The 15,349-nt window shown below is 49.6% G+C and overlaps 6 protein-coding genes across 6 annotated transcripts; 3 read left to right on the plus strand and 3 right to left on the minus strand.

Annotated features, from left to right (window-relative positions):
• Nucleotides 1–387: 387 nt before the first annotated feature.
• On the plus strand, nt 388–3,127 carry N7481_004513 (ATP-dependent metallopeptidase FtsH/Yme1/Tma family protein; the record flags this gene model as incomplete). The annotated part of the gene is made up of 2 exons (XM_057263732.1): nt 388–2,296; nt 2,355–3,127. 2 exons carry the CDS (start codon nt 388–390, stop codon nt 3,125–3,127), a joined length of 2,682 nt encoding a protein of 893 aa, XP_057125393.1.
• An 850-nt stretch (nt 3,128–3,977) lies between these two features.
• Nucleotides 3,978–5,137, minus strand: N7481_004514 (DUF1295 domain protein; the record flags this gene model as incomplete). Its single annotated transcript, XM_057263733.1, has 2 exons — nt 3,978–4,703; nt 4,769–5,137. 2 exons carry the CDS (start codon nt 5,135–5,137, stop codon nt 3,978–3,980), a joined length of 1,095 nt encoding a protein of 364 aa, XP_057125394.1.
• A 367-nt stretch (nt 5,138–5,504) lies between these two features.
• Nucleotides 5,505–8,276, minus strand: N7481_004515 (glycoside hydrolase family 78 protein; the record flags this gene model as incomplete). Its single annotated transcript, XM_057263734.1, has 1 exon — nt 5,505–8,276. One exon carries the CDS (start codon nt 8,274–8,276, stop codon nt 5,505–5,507), a length of 2,772 nt encoding a protein of 923 aa, XP_057125395.1.
• A 523-nt stretch (nt 8,277–8,799) lies between these two features.
• On the plus strand, nt 8,800–10,571 carry N7481_004516 (sugar porter family MFS transporter; the record flags this gene model as incomplete). The annotated part of the gene is made up of 5 exons (XM_057263735.1): nt 8,800–8,850; nt 8,899–9,013; nt 9,087–9,197; nt 9,265–9,591; nt 9,658–10,571. 5 exons carry the CDS (start codon nt 8,800–8,802, stop codon nt 10,569–10,571), a joined length of 1,518 nt encoding a protein of 505 aa, XP_057125396.1.
• An 89-nt stretch (nt 10,572–10,660) lies between these two features.
• N7481_004517 (fungal specific transcription factor domain-containing protein) lies at nt 10,661–12,501 on the minus strand (the record flags this gene model as incomplete). The annotated part of the gene is made up of 4 exons (XM_057263736.1): nt 10,661–11,059; nt 11,113–12,106; nt 12,171–12,338; nt 12,383–12,501. The coding sequence occupies 4 exons, from the start codon at nt 12,499–12,501 to the stop codon at nt 10,661–10,663; spliced, it is 1,680 nt and encodes a 559-aa protein (XP_057125397.1).
• Nucleotides 12,502–12,932: 431 nt separating this feature from the next.
• Nucleotides 12,933–15,140, plus strand: N7481_004518 (DNA topoisomerase 3; the record flags this gene model as incomplete). Its single annotated transcript, XM_057263737.1, has 8 exons — nt 12,933–13,019; nt 13,070–13,162; nt 13,245–13,271; nt 13,323–13,501; nt 13,567–13,736; nt 13,786–14,108; nt 14,164–14,300; nt 14,357–15,140. 8 exons carry the CDS (start codon nt 12,933–12,935, stop codon nt 15,138–15,140), a joined length of 1,800 nt encoding a protein of 599 aa, XP_057125398.1.
• Between the last annotated feature and the right edge of the window lie 209 nt (nt 15,141–15,349).

Genomic DNA, 15,349 nt, shown 5'->3' on the forward strand with positions numbered 1-15,349 from the left:
GGGTTCATGGAACGGGCGTTTCCCACATCTCCCATCATACTACCATAGTACTACATATCCCCTCTTCATGTATATTGAGAATCACATCTCTCCCTCTCCCTCTCTTTCTCCTTATCATTTAAAGTGATTTCTCATGCCAAGTAACTCCATGGCTTAACACCGCTAAATCCACCCTCCACTCGATTCGACCGGGTTCCGATGTCCACGTGACTCAGAGCCGGAACGGCAGAAAACCCGATGCGCCGAACCTGGCCGCAGGCGTGAGAGCTTCCCACCGCACCTCCAATTCCATCTATGGATTGCGCGAAGTTGTCCATCGCAACCGAAACCGATTGATCACCTTTACCTCCCGCCCTACCAGCCCTCCGGGCTCTCTAATCCTCGACCATGGCCACCCTCTTGAGGCGGCCAGGCAACCTTGCTCGATTCTCGAGGAGAGCCACAGACTCCATCGGTCGTATTGGACCGTCCTCCGTGCGACTCCCTCAATCGAAGCTTTCGTCCCTAATTACATCGCACCGTGTCCGGAGCTTCGCCACACAGGGTCCTGGAGGCCCGACTCCCCCGGACGACAAATCCCGGAATCCCCAGTCCACCGGGAACGGCCCGGAGAACGATGGCCGCAAAGAAGAGGATCCGAACAAGTCCGAATCGAAGTTGACCGAGACGGAACAGAAACAACTCGATGAGTTCATCAAGCACATTGAGTCGCGGATCCCTGAGTCGCAGCATGAGTCAACCCAACAAGTCCGGAAGCACTTCATGAAAAACGGCCTGCCCTCTGAATTGAAGGAATTCATGACAAACTATAAGGATGCCTCATTAATGGATTACCTCCGAATGGTGCGGTGGTTGTTCAAGTACGCCAATGAGCATGCCGACAAGCTGGCACGGGAAGAAGTAGCTCGCGACATGAAGATCCCCCCGGAGGAACTTCAAAAGATGAAGGGGCAACAGCAGCCGGAGAAGGAGGGCGAAAAGGATGCCAAGGATAACAAGCCGGAAGAGCAGAAGAGTAAGGAAGAGCAGGAGAAGGAGAAGGGGCAGGGAAAGAAGCAAAAGAAAGACCAGTTCCCTCCCGGTAGCAAGGTCTTCGAGTTCCGTTTTGATCCCGCCTCTTTCTTCATCACTTCAGTTGTCACATATTACGTCTACCGCAGCTTTTTCCCTGGAGATTCTGGTGCTCAGGAGATCACCTGGCAGGAATTCCGCGCCAACTACCTTGAAAAGGGTCTTGTGGAGAAATTGACTGTTCTGAACCGCAGCCGCGTTCGGGTTGATCTCAACCGTGAGGCTTCAGCTCAAGCATACCCCGAATCCAATGGCCAACCTGTGTCGCATGTGCTGTTCAGCATTGGATCTGTGGAAAGCTTCGAAATGAAGCTGGAGCAGGCTCAATATGAACTTGGTATTCCCTCTGGGGAGCGGATTCCCGTTGCCTATGTTGATGAAGTCCCCTGGGGCAGTGCTCTGATGTCTTTCGCTCCTACTCTACTCCTGATTGCTGGTATCTTCTGGTTCTCGCGCCGTGCCGGTGGTGGCGCCGGCGGCCAAAGCGGAATCTTCGGCATTGGCAAGAGCCGTGCTAAGAAGTTCAACCACGAGACTGATGTCAAGATCAAATTCGCTGATGTCGCCGGTATGGACGAGGCCAAGGTCGAGATCATGGAATTTGTGAGCTTCCTGCAACAGCCGGAGCGATTCCAGAGGCTCGGTGCTAAGATCCCCCGCGGTGCTATCCTCTCTGGTCCTCCTGGTACTGGTAAGACTTTACTCGCCAAGGCTACCGCCGGTGAGTCTGGCGTGCCTTTCTACAGTGTCAGTGGTTCCGAATTCGTCGAAATGTTCGTCGGTGTTGGTCCCTCTCGTGTCCGTGATCTGTTCGCAAACGCCCGAAAGAACACTCCTTGTATTATCTTCATTGATGAGATCGATGCCATTGGAAAGTCTCGAGCCAAGCAAAACTTCGGCGGCGGTAACGATGAGCGTGAAAGCACTCTCAACCAAATTTTGACTGAGATGGATGGTTTCAATACCTCTGAGCAAGTCGTCGTCCTCGCCGGTACCAACCGACCCGATGTTCTCGACAAGGCTCTCATGCGTCCTGGCCGTTTCGACCGACACATTGGTATCGATCGTCCCACCATGGATGGCCGTAAGCAGATCTTCCGCGTTCACTTGAAGAAGATTGTCACCGATGAGAACATGGAATACCTCGAGGGTAGACTTGCTGCTCTGACCCCTGGCTTTGCTGGTGCCGATATCGCCAACTGCGTGAACGAAGCTGCTCTTGTTGGTAAGTTACTAGTACGCCGTCAATTTTCCAGATTAATGCTAACTCCGCCTCTTTTTAGCTGCTCGCGAGAACGCTGACAAGGTCGTCATGAAGCACTTTGAGCAGGCCATTGAGCGTGTCATTGGTGGTCTGGAGAAGAAGTCTCTGGTGTTGTCCCCCGAGGAGAAGCGAACCGTTGCCTACCACGAAGCCGGCCACGCTATCTGTGGTTGGTACTTCCGGTGGGCCGATCCGCTCCTCAAGGTCTCCATTATCCCCCGTGGCCAGGGTGCCTTGGGTTATGCCCAGTACCTTCCTGCTGGGGGTGATACCTACCTGATGAACACCAACCAGCTCATGGATCGCATGGCTATGACCCTTGGTGGCCGTGTTAGTGAGGAGCTCCACTTCGATACTGTGACAAGCGGTGCCAGTGACGACTTCAACAAGGTCACTCGCATGGCTACTGCTATGGTCACAAAGTTTGGTATGTCCAAGAAGCTTGGATTCATTCACTACGAGGAGGACGGACAACAAATCCAGAAGCCCTTCTCCGAAGACACTGCCCGCAGCATTGACATTGAGGTCCGCCGCATCATCGATGAGGCTTATCAACAATGTAACACTCTTCTGACTGAAAAGAAGAAGGAGGTCGGCATCGTTGCCGAGGAACTCCTGTCCAAGGAGGTCCTTGGCCGTGATGATCTGATCCGCCTTCTTGGCCCGCGCCCCTACCCCGAGTCTGGAGAGTTTGCCAAGTACTTCGATGGTAAGGGTGGTGCGACCATTGCTCCCCCTGAGCCAACTCAGAACCCAGAGGCCTCAGGTAAGGATCAGACTCCTTTGCCATGATAGACGGCTCAGTGAGATGGATTCTTTCGTGATTTGTCTGCATTTCTTGGCGGGCTTGTTTTAGTCAATTTTGCAGGGAGTGTGATATCACCGTGTCCTTGGATTTTTTTTTGTATTTATCGATTTGCATCCCCTTTCCTATCTACTTTTCCTTTTTTTTTCTCTCAAATCCCCCCCTCCCACCTCTTTATTGTGTCTCTCCACAAACAACTCCCTTCTTCCTTTCTACCATGTCGCGACTAAATATGAAGGGATTCTATCGTCTCTTGTGTCCGCCTAACCTCTATCTTGGGGTTTCATGCTTCTACCTTCGCGGAAATTGTACTATAAGAAACTTTGAAACATGTTTTTAGTTTGATGCCTCCTCAAATCCAACGTAACTCGATGGCCTTTTTGATACTCGATTCCTCTTCTGCTTCGAAGTGGCTGGTCGTTTATTGTTCGCCAACCGTGAACAAAGGTTTTCTTTGCATCCATTCTAATAAAGAATCTAGTCTCGGTTACGGATAATCTCGTGGCTTGCGTACTTAAATGATATAAGCGTGATGAAACCTTGTTCCAGGTTTGCAATTGAGACTGTCTACAAAACGATGTCGACCCAGCCATCACTACTAGGAAGAAATAATTAGATAGGTGGGACCTACATGTCTTTATTGGTAGTGAGATAGGGTAAAGCAAACAGCTAATGATTCTAAACATTTGAATTGGTCAATAGCCTATATTTCTTTTCGGTAAAAAGCCAAACCCTCAAGTTGCAGCAAAAATTAGATGAATTCACAAAATTTGATATATGACAGAAAAGAAAGGAGATAGCATCATTTGTAGCCACTTCAAACCCATCCGTATGCACTTAGTTGCTCTTCTTGTCGTCAACCTGCTCCTCCTCAGACGGAGCAGCGGCCTTCTTGCCCTTCTTGGGCTTCGAGGCCTCGGCAGACAGACGGGGCAGGAATCTGCCAACACGGGCCTGGTACTCAACATACTCAGGGTACTTGCCCGCACTGATGTCCTCAGTCAGACGGGTGCTGCCCTGGAATATCATCATATATCCCACAACGCCGAGTCCGGCCCACTGGAAGTAGGTCTCGGTACGGTAGCAGGCCCAGAGGTACAAGGTAAGCCAGACAGCCTGCTCGGCGACGAAGTTGGGGTGGCGCGACCAAGACCAGAGTCCGCTCACAACAAATCCACGCTCCAGATCCTCAGGAGAGTACTGGTCCTTGTTTTCTCCCGCGATGCGTGCGTTCTTCTGGTACTCCTGCTTGGCAGTCTGGAAGTTCCACTGCTGATGGTCCGCAAAGTATTCGATGATGATGAAGAAGAACGCCGCACGGGAGAATGCGAGATCTGCTAGCCCAAAGGTTTCGGTATCCTGGCTATTTGCGACAACAACAAACACGTAGGTGGGGCAGGTGATCAAGAGTAGCAGGATCGACTGTGCGACAGCGATGAACGAGAAGTTGAATATGGTGAACAAGAAGACATTGTTCACTTTACTGCGCACGATCTGCCAGCGGTAATCCTCAGATCCGATCTGGTAGCCACCTTTGCGCCAATAGTTGAAGGTCAGACGAGCCTATTCAAAATAAACCCAGTTAGCTTGTGATCGGTGGCGCTCAATTAAAAAAAATGGGCGCATACACTCCACAGCACAGTGATAACGGCAATAGTATCCAAGGTCTGGGTACGGATGCCGGCCAGGCGAGCCCAAGCGGCGAAGTGCACGTTGTACACCGCTGGCAAGATACTCCAGAAGCGGTCCACTTGCGAATAGTTACGGTTGAGCTCGGCAGCCAAGAAGAAAAGCGCAGCCAAGACCGATCCTATCGCAATGGCGGAGACCAGGGGGTTTGTCGCAATGTAAACATCCTTCAAGCTACCCAGATCGCGGCCAGCTTCGTGCAAGCTAGCGGGGAGATACTGCAGCTGGGATAGGTAGGGGAGAACGGTGAGTTTGAAGGAGGTGGACTCCGCCAGGGACTCAACACGTGGAAGCGGGAGGGAAACCATCTCCAGATATCAGATAGATAGACTCGGACGGTCGAATGAAGAAGATACGAGTAAAGAGGAGAGCCCCGGGGCGTTGCTAGGCGGGTTGCGCGGGTTGATGTTTGGGTTACCTCATCAGGATTAGCCTCTTGGCACTTAATTGCCAAGACATTAAGGCGGTAAGGCAGTAAGGCAATAAAGCATCAAGGCACTCAATTCATACATCTACAGTGGCGTTGCAAAAGTTTGAAACCCCATGTTGACTGTTCTTGTCTCCGAGTTCTAACCGCGGACTAGTAGCTACCTGAGATGGAATAGATAGGCCATAGTACTCATAAATATAATAGTGTTCATCGATGATACCTATCTGATATTCAAGGTGCTACCCTCACGCAATCTGATCCGGCTCGGGTCGTCGCATAATCGGAATGAGTGGTTTGGGAGGCCAATGGCTAGAGTAGTCCTCCCACTCAAAAGGCACGGAAAACTGGTGACGGCCAGAGCCCACCCAAACCCCTTCTTCAGGGCCAACCTTGAACTTCGCCAGAATTTCTCGACTCGGAAGTACGACCAGTGCGCGGCTATTCGCAGGAACCAAGAGATCCAGGTTGAAGAGCCCTGCTTCTTTCTCAATCGACCATTTGCACTCCAACCTTCCATACCGGGTCTCATAAACTGCCTCAGCCGAGTCTATTGTTCCTCCAGGAGTCGGTGCCACTTTGATCTGTTTCCAGCCGGCTGACAGAGGACTCACACCGGCAACATTGGAATGGAGCCAGTTGATGATAGATCCAAGAGCATAGTGGTTGAAACTAGTCATCTCTCCTGGGTTGATAGATCCGTCCGGCAACATGCTATCCCATCTCTCCCACATAGTTGTCGCACCCATGGTGATTGGGTACATCCACGACGGACGGCTTTTCTCAAGCAACATTCGGTAAGCAATCTGAGGGTTCCCACTCTTGGTAAGAGCATGTGCAATGACCGGAGTGCCCGCGAAACCGGTCGATACGTGGAATTTTCCTAATCGTACAAGATGAACCAAGCGGGATGCCGCAGCCATAGCCTCTTCAGTTGTGGAGTGAAGGTCGTACATTAGGGCAAGGCTAAGAGCCGTCTGAGTGTCACCGACTAGCAATCCTGAAGACGCAATATACTTTGCCTGGAACATAGCTTTCAGTTTCGCATGGTCGGTTTTGAAGCGTGTGGTATCTTGACCGTGTCCCAAGATCTCGCTGATTTGAGACATCACAGATGTCACATGTACAAGATATGCATCTGCAACGAGAGTTCCATTTGTGCGTGCATCACCTGGTTCGATGGGCGGCGCTGTGGGGTCCAGCCAGTCACCCAGCTGCCATAGATTGGGGTCCCACAATCCATCGGAACCACGTCGAATACCACGGTCGATCCACGCGATCATGCTTTGATATTGCCGACTGAGAATTTCGATATCGCCATAAGATCGGTAGAGATCCCAGGGAGTCAGAATCACCACATCATCCCACACGGCTTGAGGCGTATGCGGCCACAATTCTTGACTGATAACGTTGGGGACAACAAATGGAGGCACACAGCCGTCGTTCTCATTGAGTTGCTCTGCCGCTACATCTTCAAGCCAGCCGCCAAGCATTCCAGCAGTGTCATACAAGAAGCTTGCTGATGAGCAAAAAATCTGAATGTCTCCAGTCCAGCCCAGTCTTTCGTCTCTTTGAGGACAATCCGTAGGTATGGACAGGAAATTACCGCGCATACTCCACAAGGCATTCGCATGTAGCTTATTGACCATAGGATGAGAGCAAGAAAACCAACCAGTGCGAGTCATGTCAGTATGCATCACGAGTGCTGAGAGATTGTCTTGTAGCAAACCATGTTGCTCCTCGTCCCAGCCATCAACCTGTACGTACCGGAACCCGTGGAATGTATACTGTGGCGACCAGTTGAGAATTTCACTGCCATCGCAGATAATCTCGTCCGTACACTTGGCGTGTCGGAGTGGTCGAGTCCCGATCTCACCATTCTCTAGCACTTCAGTGTGCGTGAAAGACACCAGAGATCCAGCGGGTAGTTTCAGGGAGCGCACTTGAAGTCGGCCTACCATGTTCTGACCAAAATCAACGACTGTATTCCCTAGCGGTGTTTTCTGGACTGCGACGGGGGTGATTTCCTCAGTTATGCGGACAGGAGGGGCGTCTGGGGCCACCAGTGTTGCTTTTGGAAAATCTAGCTTCTGAACTTGGACCCAGTTAGATGCCCGAGCCGACCCAGTATCGAACTCAGAAGCGTTCCAGGCTGGATTCTCCTCGCGGGTATCATAAGTCTCGCCGTCGTAGAGCTCACTTCGAAGGATTGCACTGGGTGCGCAAGTCCATGTGCTGTCCGTGCCGAGTGAAAACGAATCTCTGTCAGAATCCCGATGGACTTCGAGCTGGGCCAGAACGGCCAGCCGATCTCCGTAAAGCTGCCTTCTCCCACCACGGAACCCTAGGCGTGTTGCATACCATCCCTCGGCAACCTCCACCGCTAGGGCATTAGGGCCGTTGGGATTCAGGAGTGATGTCACGTCAAAGGTTTGGTAGTTCAAGCGATGACGGTAGCTCGTCCACCCTGGAGAAAGGCATTGGTCGCCCACAACTCTTCCATTGATGAAGGCACGGTAGACACCAAAGCTTGTGATGAAGAGGCGGGCTTTCTCAATAAAACCTGATGCAGGTATTTGAAATTCTTTTCGAAACCTTACCGGCCGCAAAGGACTATCTGGCTGAGAAGCTCCAGGGGCTGCGATTGGATTAAATTTCCAGTCCTTGCGGTTGAGCAATCCACATTCAATAGTCCTCCAGGGGGACCATTCAGAGGTTTCGGCTTGCTCGTGGTCAGGATTGCCGCCATAGACCCGAACTCGGACTCGAGCAATTTCTCTAGACCTTAGCGGGGCACTGGGCCATGGAACTAGCACTGAGGTATTGCTCTTCACGAGGAAGGTCTCTTCCTGTGATTCACAGTCCGAACGAACGACTTGCAACTCGTAGGCTGTCTGTTCCCAGTTGAGGGGCGAATTGTCAGTATCGGTGATAAATCGCCAAGATAGACGCGGAGTTGCTGCCCCAATGCCGAAACCTGTGGCATGTTGTTCGACTGTGGGTGTTTCAATGAGTGGCATCGTGGATGGAAAATGATGCCGATAATGATGAAATGTTCATTCAGTCACCGGCTGACTCTCCGGCCATATTTAACATGGGTGAAAGAACGCCCACTCGGGGTGCATTTCCACGAGGCCCCGAGTCATGGGAGGTGTGGCACACAGTTGGATCCAATGCAGGTGGGATGATTCGAACACGTTGGGGTATTCGTCGAGGCCGGGGACGCTTGAAGAAGTGGAGTATGGCGGCGTTCGGCGGCGTTCTTGCATTCCGATTCGCCGGCAGCTGCTCTCCACAAAATTAGCTGCTGTGAAAAGCGGAGGGAAATTATGCGAGATAAATGAAATCGTGGATCTTCCCTTCAATGATCTGGGGTGCTTGTCCAAAATCATGTCTCAATCGTGGTTCAGCTCGGGGTTTCATGACCGATCCCCAGAAAAGCATATCTGGGCAAAGCCGACACTATAAAACCAAGCAAGTATTTAAAGATTCACATTTCCGTAAGGAAGGAGAAACATCGATCATACTATTCAGCAACTCGGAATGGCCAACTTCTTCGTCATTTTGATATCTCTTGTGGTGGCACTTGGGGGGGTTTGTATACGGTGTGGATTCAGGTTCGGGCAACCTTTCCTGGCGCAGTCAGGTGGATGGAGGCTGACAGAAATGCTTCTAGGAATCATTGCAACCACTCTTGGCCATGACACATTTAAATATGCCATGTTGGGCCCAACCGGGGCTAATGCCTCCTTGACAGGTTAGTTATAATGCCAGTTTATCTTCTGCTATTTAACTCCAGAGCCCCGGGATCTAACTTGATTACATCAAAGGTGCTATTGTGTCTTTGTATAATGTCGGACAGGCCGTCGGAACATTTGCGGCAGGATATTTGGCCAACAAATTGAGTCGACGTTGGACAATTTGCATCAGTGCTGTGATCGGTATGTCTACAGAAGTTTACAGGGCGCATCAAGTTGTCATCCAAGAGTGGTCTAACACATATACCAGCCATCATTGGCGGTATCCTACAGACTGCCGCTATAAATGCCGGCATGATGATTGCAGGCCGATTTTTTGCAGGAGTCGGTTGTGGCATTATGCTTACCATCGTGCCTGTCTATATCGCCGAGGTCTCACCTCCCGATCAACGCGGCATGATTGTTGGTCTCCAGGGATTTATGATCGCCATTGGCTTTTTTGCAGCGAATTGGATCGGTTACGGAGGTGCTTATGCGACGGGAGATGCCCAATGGAGAATACCCCTGGCCATGCAAATCCCCGGGCCGCTGGCGTTGGCGATCGGATGTTGCTTTATCCCATATAGCCCCAGATGGTGTAAGTACATCCGCCTATTCTTTTATCACATGTTGCGTTTATATCAGTTGCTGAAACCCCTCAAAGTGGTTCAGAAGGAGCGATATCAAGAAGCACAAACGGTTTTAGCCCTTATCCATGGGAGCTGTGATGATGATATTGTGGAGCATGATCTAGCTCAGATCCGAGCTCAGATCCACGCAGATTCCAGTCAAGTCACCTCTTTCAAGCTCGCGGTGACAAAATTGCTCTCCCGCCAATACCTACATCGCACCTTGATGGCCTGTTTCATTCTTGTAATGGGACAGTTCAGCGGATCGTCCGTCATTCAAAACTACCAGAGCAGCTTCTATGCAGCTGTTGGATTTACCGGAAATACCTCTCTTCTGATTAGTGGCATCTATGGAATAATGGGCGTCCTGGGTCAGGTAATCTATCTCTTTATTGCAGCAGACAGGTGGCCGCGAACTCGAACATTATGGGTTGGGTCGATTTTCCTCTCTGTTATGATTGCAATTTGCATGGCTCTATCTGCTTTCTATGGGAGTGCAAGCACCGACAACATGAGTGGTGCTCGTGCAGCAATTGCCATGATCTTCTTATACTCTTGCGGCTATGCAGTCTTTTTCAACGGCACTATTTGGGTGGTTCCCTCGGAACTGTTTCCTTTCTTCCTTCGATCGACAGGCATGGGTCTAGCAGTGTTCTCCAAAGCTGTATCGGCAATTGTCTTATCTCAAATTACGCCAACCGCATTGGAAAATGTTGGCTGGCGGTATTATTCTCTATTTATTGCCACTAACTTCATGGCCGCGTTTGTCTATTATTTCCTACTCCCAGAAACAGGGGGAAAGACCTTGGAGGAGATTGCGGAACTATTTGGGGACACGCTGGCTCCCGATCCATCGAAAGATATGAAGACTGACGGTATACCTCCTAAGGGGAAAATCGCTCAAGAGTCAGAAACTTCCGGGGCCTTTCATGTGGAAAAGGTTGTTTAGTTGCAGTAGCTGAATCTCTCAATCATGTTACTATTATTTTGGAAGTCCTTGTCTAGTTTGTCGATTTTGCTTGAAAATGGCAAATATCATTAGTAAATATCTTGAACTCCTTGGGCTTGATCGTCTAGAAGCCAACTCAGAGCACTATCAACAATTGCTTGACCACTCATCCCTTGGTTACATATCAATCGTGATAGATTGTTATAATCGGCGGTGCCAATCTCAGACTCCTCCGTCCCAGCAGCCTCTAGTTCATCGGTATCTTCAACCTGAGAGCCGCTGTTATTCACAATTGTAGTTCCACCCACGGGGTTGATGGGATCTGCTGCGGCTATACCCGCACCCGTAGAAAAGTAGTGATCGTTTGTGAGTCTCTGCGAAAGGGCCGAAGTATGCTCAGTGAGAAACCGCGCCATCCAGCTATCCAGTGCAAATGGGTTCAGCAATGAGTCTTTACAGGAGTTCTGAAAGATTCTCAAGTGGGTGACCTGAAGTATCACGGAATTAGCAATGCTTAATGGCGGACTCAGATGATACAAACATGATGATCGACAACACGCCAATACAATTTCAGGTTCATTAGATATTGAAAATTGGATACCAGCCCGTCTCGTGCCAAATTTCGCTCCGGTTGATCGTCACTGAAAAGTAGAGTGTGGAGCTGAACACTGGAGCTGATGACTGCAATATGTCCGTAGATGAAGTAAATCATCTTACACCCTGGTGTGGTCTCTGAGTTTCGTAAAATATTGGAAACGATAGTAGCGCTCTCTTTGCATTTTGCCGCTCTACTGCAAGTAGTCGACTGTGTGAGTCGAGAGTCCAAAAAGGGGAAGAAAAGCATCTGGCGAAAGTGATAATAGCCAATATGCATGGATAGGAAGATTTGGCCCATTTTCTTCCCGATCATATGCATAAAATTGTCGTAGTTGTAGATAAGGGTGGAGGGCAAGTCCTCTTCCCACCGGTCAAGATCGTGTTCAAGAATTGCGGCCTCTTCACAGTATTGATGAAATGGAATCGACTCTTGGCTGAGGCGACGTAGCAAAGTATTTATCTTGGTGAATATGTTCAAAGTTTGAGCCATCTGAGCCCACATGCCATATTTAGGGGAAGGTGATACTGGGCCCTCGAAGAGATCTGGGCCCGGTGCATGAAATTCTGCGTCGTCAATTTTTGGTTGGTAAATCGGCTCATCGAAGAAAGAAGTCGGTTCCATAGCCATATCTGAAGCAGACCAATGACTGGCGATCTGAATAGAAAGCCAGGTTCGACGATGTTCCTCGCGAAGTACCGGAGTTGTGAAATTCTCGTGGGGTACAAGATGCGCATGCAGACGGGCTAACCCAATATAGACGTACTTTCCATGGGTATTTCCTTCTCCGCCGAAGTAATACCCGACCAAGAGGAAGCCTTGTACGGTCTCCAGGTCCGGAGATACCATATTCTCGTGGCAACAGTTGATCGCCTTGGTTGCGTATAGCTTTCCGCGGACACACGGGGGAATATTGCAAAATATTGGGTTATCAGAATAGCTAGTAATTGATAGTTAGTTTATTTAATAAATGGAAATGTGCGAAATTTCCTAGGAGGGTTCACCGAGCAGCTAATGCACACATCGCGTAGACATGAACCAAAGACGCATTTCCATGCTTGAGCCGACGCATGAAGCTCGGCTCGTGGAAGACGGAATGCGCAATATTATGTATATAGTTAAAGTAAAGAGAAACGAGCTCGACAAACAACTCGGGCGAGTCTAGAGCAGCACTGTTTTGCTCTTCATTATTCGTTGTATTCGGCGGGAAATTCACCGTCCCGCTCGCCCGCACAACAGTGCGGGTGAGGCTGCAAGATTTATACAGAGATTGACAGAGTTGACAACCTTCTGATGTGGTAGCAGGAACACATCGTCTTTTCCGGGTACTGTCATGATATCTATCTCAGAACGCGACTCATTCACAGCTAGGTAGAACTCACCGGCAGGTTGCACATGCCCCGGCTCTTGCTCTTTTTATTCCATCGCCTACCATATTACTAAGATACACTAGTCAGTCTCTTGGTTTTCGTGAAGGTAACATACTATCATTGAAGTTGGGCGGTGACGAGGGAAAACTGACTTTATATAGTAGTTTCTCTATGTATGTAATCAGCATACAAGATCTTTTGCGCAAAATATGTGTAAATGCATGCATGTGTGGCGTACAGTATGGTAAGGTAATGTAAGGGGCACGCGACTGGTCAGGCGTGTTGTGGCCTGAGGCAATAATACGCCCCACCGAAGTATTTCCCGGTTGGGACGAGAGCCTTTGCAATTGTGTCCCTCTCTTCACATGGTATCTGATCGTGTCCATTGGACTCGCCATGGCTCGGAAAATTCTCTGCGTGGCAGAGAAACCCGCCATTGCCCGTGCAGTGGCCACGCACATGTCGGGTGGCTCTTTTCAGACGGTAAGTAGCTCAAATATCGCGATGAGCAAGTGGCTGATGAAGGGATGTAGCATGCAATCCGTGGAAACCAATACGTCAAGAATTATGAGTTCGAGTTCAACTTTGGAGCCCCTTGGGGGAATTGCTCCGTGACCATGACCAGTGTGATTGGTCACCTCACCGGCCTGGACTTCGAACGTCAATACAAGGGCTGGCTATCCTGTCCCCCCCAGCTCTCTTTTTGAGGCTCCCGTGAAGGAAGAGGTTGACAAGGTACGTCTACTTTCTATCCAATCTATCTCAATCGGCTAATTATTTCCGAAGGACAAGTTGCCAATCGCTGAAAACATTCGGAATCAAGCGAGATATAGCAAAGCTTTGTTTATCTGGACCGATTGTGATCGCGAGGGAGAGCATATCGGCTCAGAGGTTCGTAATCAGGCAAAGTCTGGCAATTCTCGAATTGAAGTGAAACGAGCTAGATTCAGCAACACGGAAAGAGCGTAAGTCGATTCAATGGCAACAGGAAAAGAACCTGCCCGGCTGACCAATCTATCCTGTAATCCAGACATGTTCTTCAAGCTGCGCGAGAGCCGGTAGAGCTTGACGAGTTCCAAGCCAATGCCGTGGCTGCTAGAATCGAGCTTGATCTTCGCATTGGAGCTGCTTTCACGCGCTTGCAGACCCTTCAGCTTCAGGCTGTCGCGGAAATTTTGAAGGAGAAAGTCATCAGCTATGGTAGCTTCGTTCTCGAATCCCACGGTGTCTCGGGTCTAATTATTTCTAGGGTCATGTCAATTTCCTACGCTGGGGTTCGTGGTTGACCGTTATCTACGAGTACAAAACTTCAAACCAGAAACTTTCTGGGGAATCAAGGTCATGCTCCAACGCGAAGGGAAAAAAGTCAATTTTCTTTGGAAGCGAGTTCACCTCTTTGACCGCGCAGCCGTGATCATGATGCTGGAGCGTTGTCTCTTGGCAAAGAAGGCAAAGGTCACAAAAGTGAATCAAAAGCCCAAAAACAAATGGCGGCCATTGCCATTGACAACTGTCGACCTCCAGATGATGGGCAGTCGCTTTCTCCGGTTGGACAGTCAAACTATCATGAAGGTAGGTAGTACCGCACCCGCTCAAATTGGTCTCAAAATTGTTAACTATTTAATAGGTCGCCGAGGCTCTATACACCAAAGGTTTTATCAGCTATCCACGTACCGAAACCGATCAGTTTGACAAAGCAATTGATCTCAAGAAGCTTGTGGAAAAGCAATATCCAGATAATAGATGGGGACAGTATGCCAGAGAGTAAGTATCTGCACATGAGTCGCTCAGAGTATTCCTCAATATTAACTTCCATGCAGACTCATCGATGGGAAATTTAGAACTCCCCGGTCTGGACCTCATAATGACAAGGCACATCCGCCGATTCATCCGGTGAGCTGGGTCAATCCATCTCAGTTGAACGAGAATGAGAAGAAGGTTTATGAATTTGTGACACGCCGATTCCTCGCCTGCTGCTCCGACGATGCGAAAGGCAAAGGCACGGAAATCGAAATATTATACGGGGAGGAGATATTCCATGCCAATGGCTTGATTGTTTTGGAGAAGAACTACCTTGATGTCTATATTTACGACAAATGGGAAAGCAGCCAGCAACTCCCTAATTTTGAGAAAGACGAGATGTTTGAGCCCACAGAAGCCAATATCTCCGAGGGCAAAACCACGGCCCCAAGCTATTTGACTGAACCTGAGCTGATTGGTCTCATGGATGCTAATGGTATTGGAACTGACGCGACAATGGCCGAGCACATCGCGAAGATCAAAGAAAGGGAATATGTGGTTGTGAACAAGCGCGGCAGTGGCCGCAGCAAGATCGAAGAGCTCATTCCCACCCGCTTGGGTATTGCACTAGTAGAGGGGTACGATAATGTTGTGGCGGGCCTCCCGAACAGCATATCGCTCAGCAAGCCATTCCTGCGAAAGGAGATGGAGCTGAGAATGCTTGAAATATGTGCCGGCTCTAAAACTCGACAGGAAGTGGTACAGCAGAGTCTGGATATGTACCGCGAGGTGTTCATTCATACACAACGACGAATTGCGATGTTGAAAACCGCTTGCCGAAAATATCTCGTCGAGCAAGCTTGACCATGACGATTTGAGGGGGGTTTTTCGCCGTATTGACCCACATCAACCGCCTGTACTTCTACGATAAATGAATAATGAATTGAACTTGTTTGATTTGGTCACTATATGATATCGTTCGGCGTCCCATGCTTTCATGAATCAGCCCAGTAATCAAGATTCGAACCCGCCGGTCAATGTGGCATGTTCCAAGTATGTAACTCCTATGGAGC

The sequence above is a fragment of the Penicillium waksmanii genome (genome assembly GCF_028829765.1).
Source record: "Penicillium waksmanii strain IBT 27052 chromosome Unknown utg000004l:1.0-5674109.0:1.0-5678898.0, whole genome shotgun sequence".
Taxonomy (NCBI): domain Eukaryota; kingdom Fungi; phylum Ascomycota; class Eurotiomycetes; order Eurotiales; family Aspergillaceae; genus Penicillium; species Penicillium waksmanii.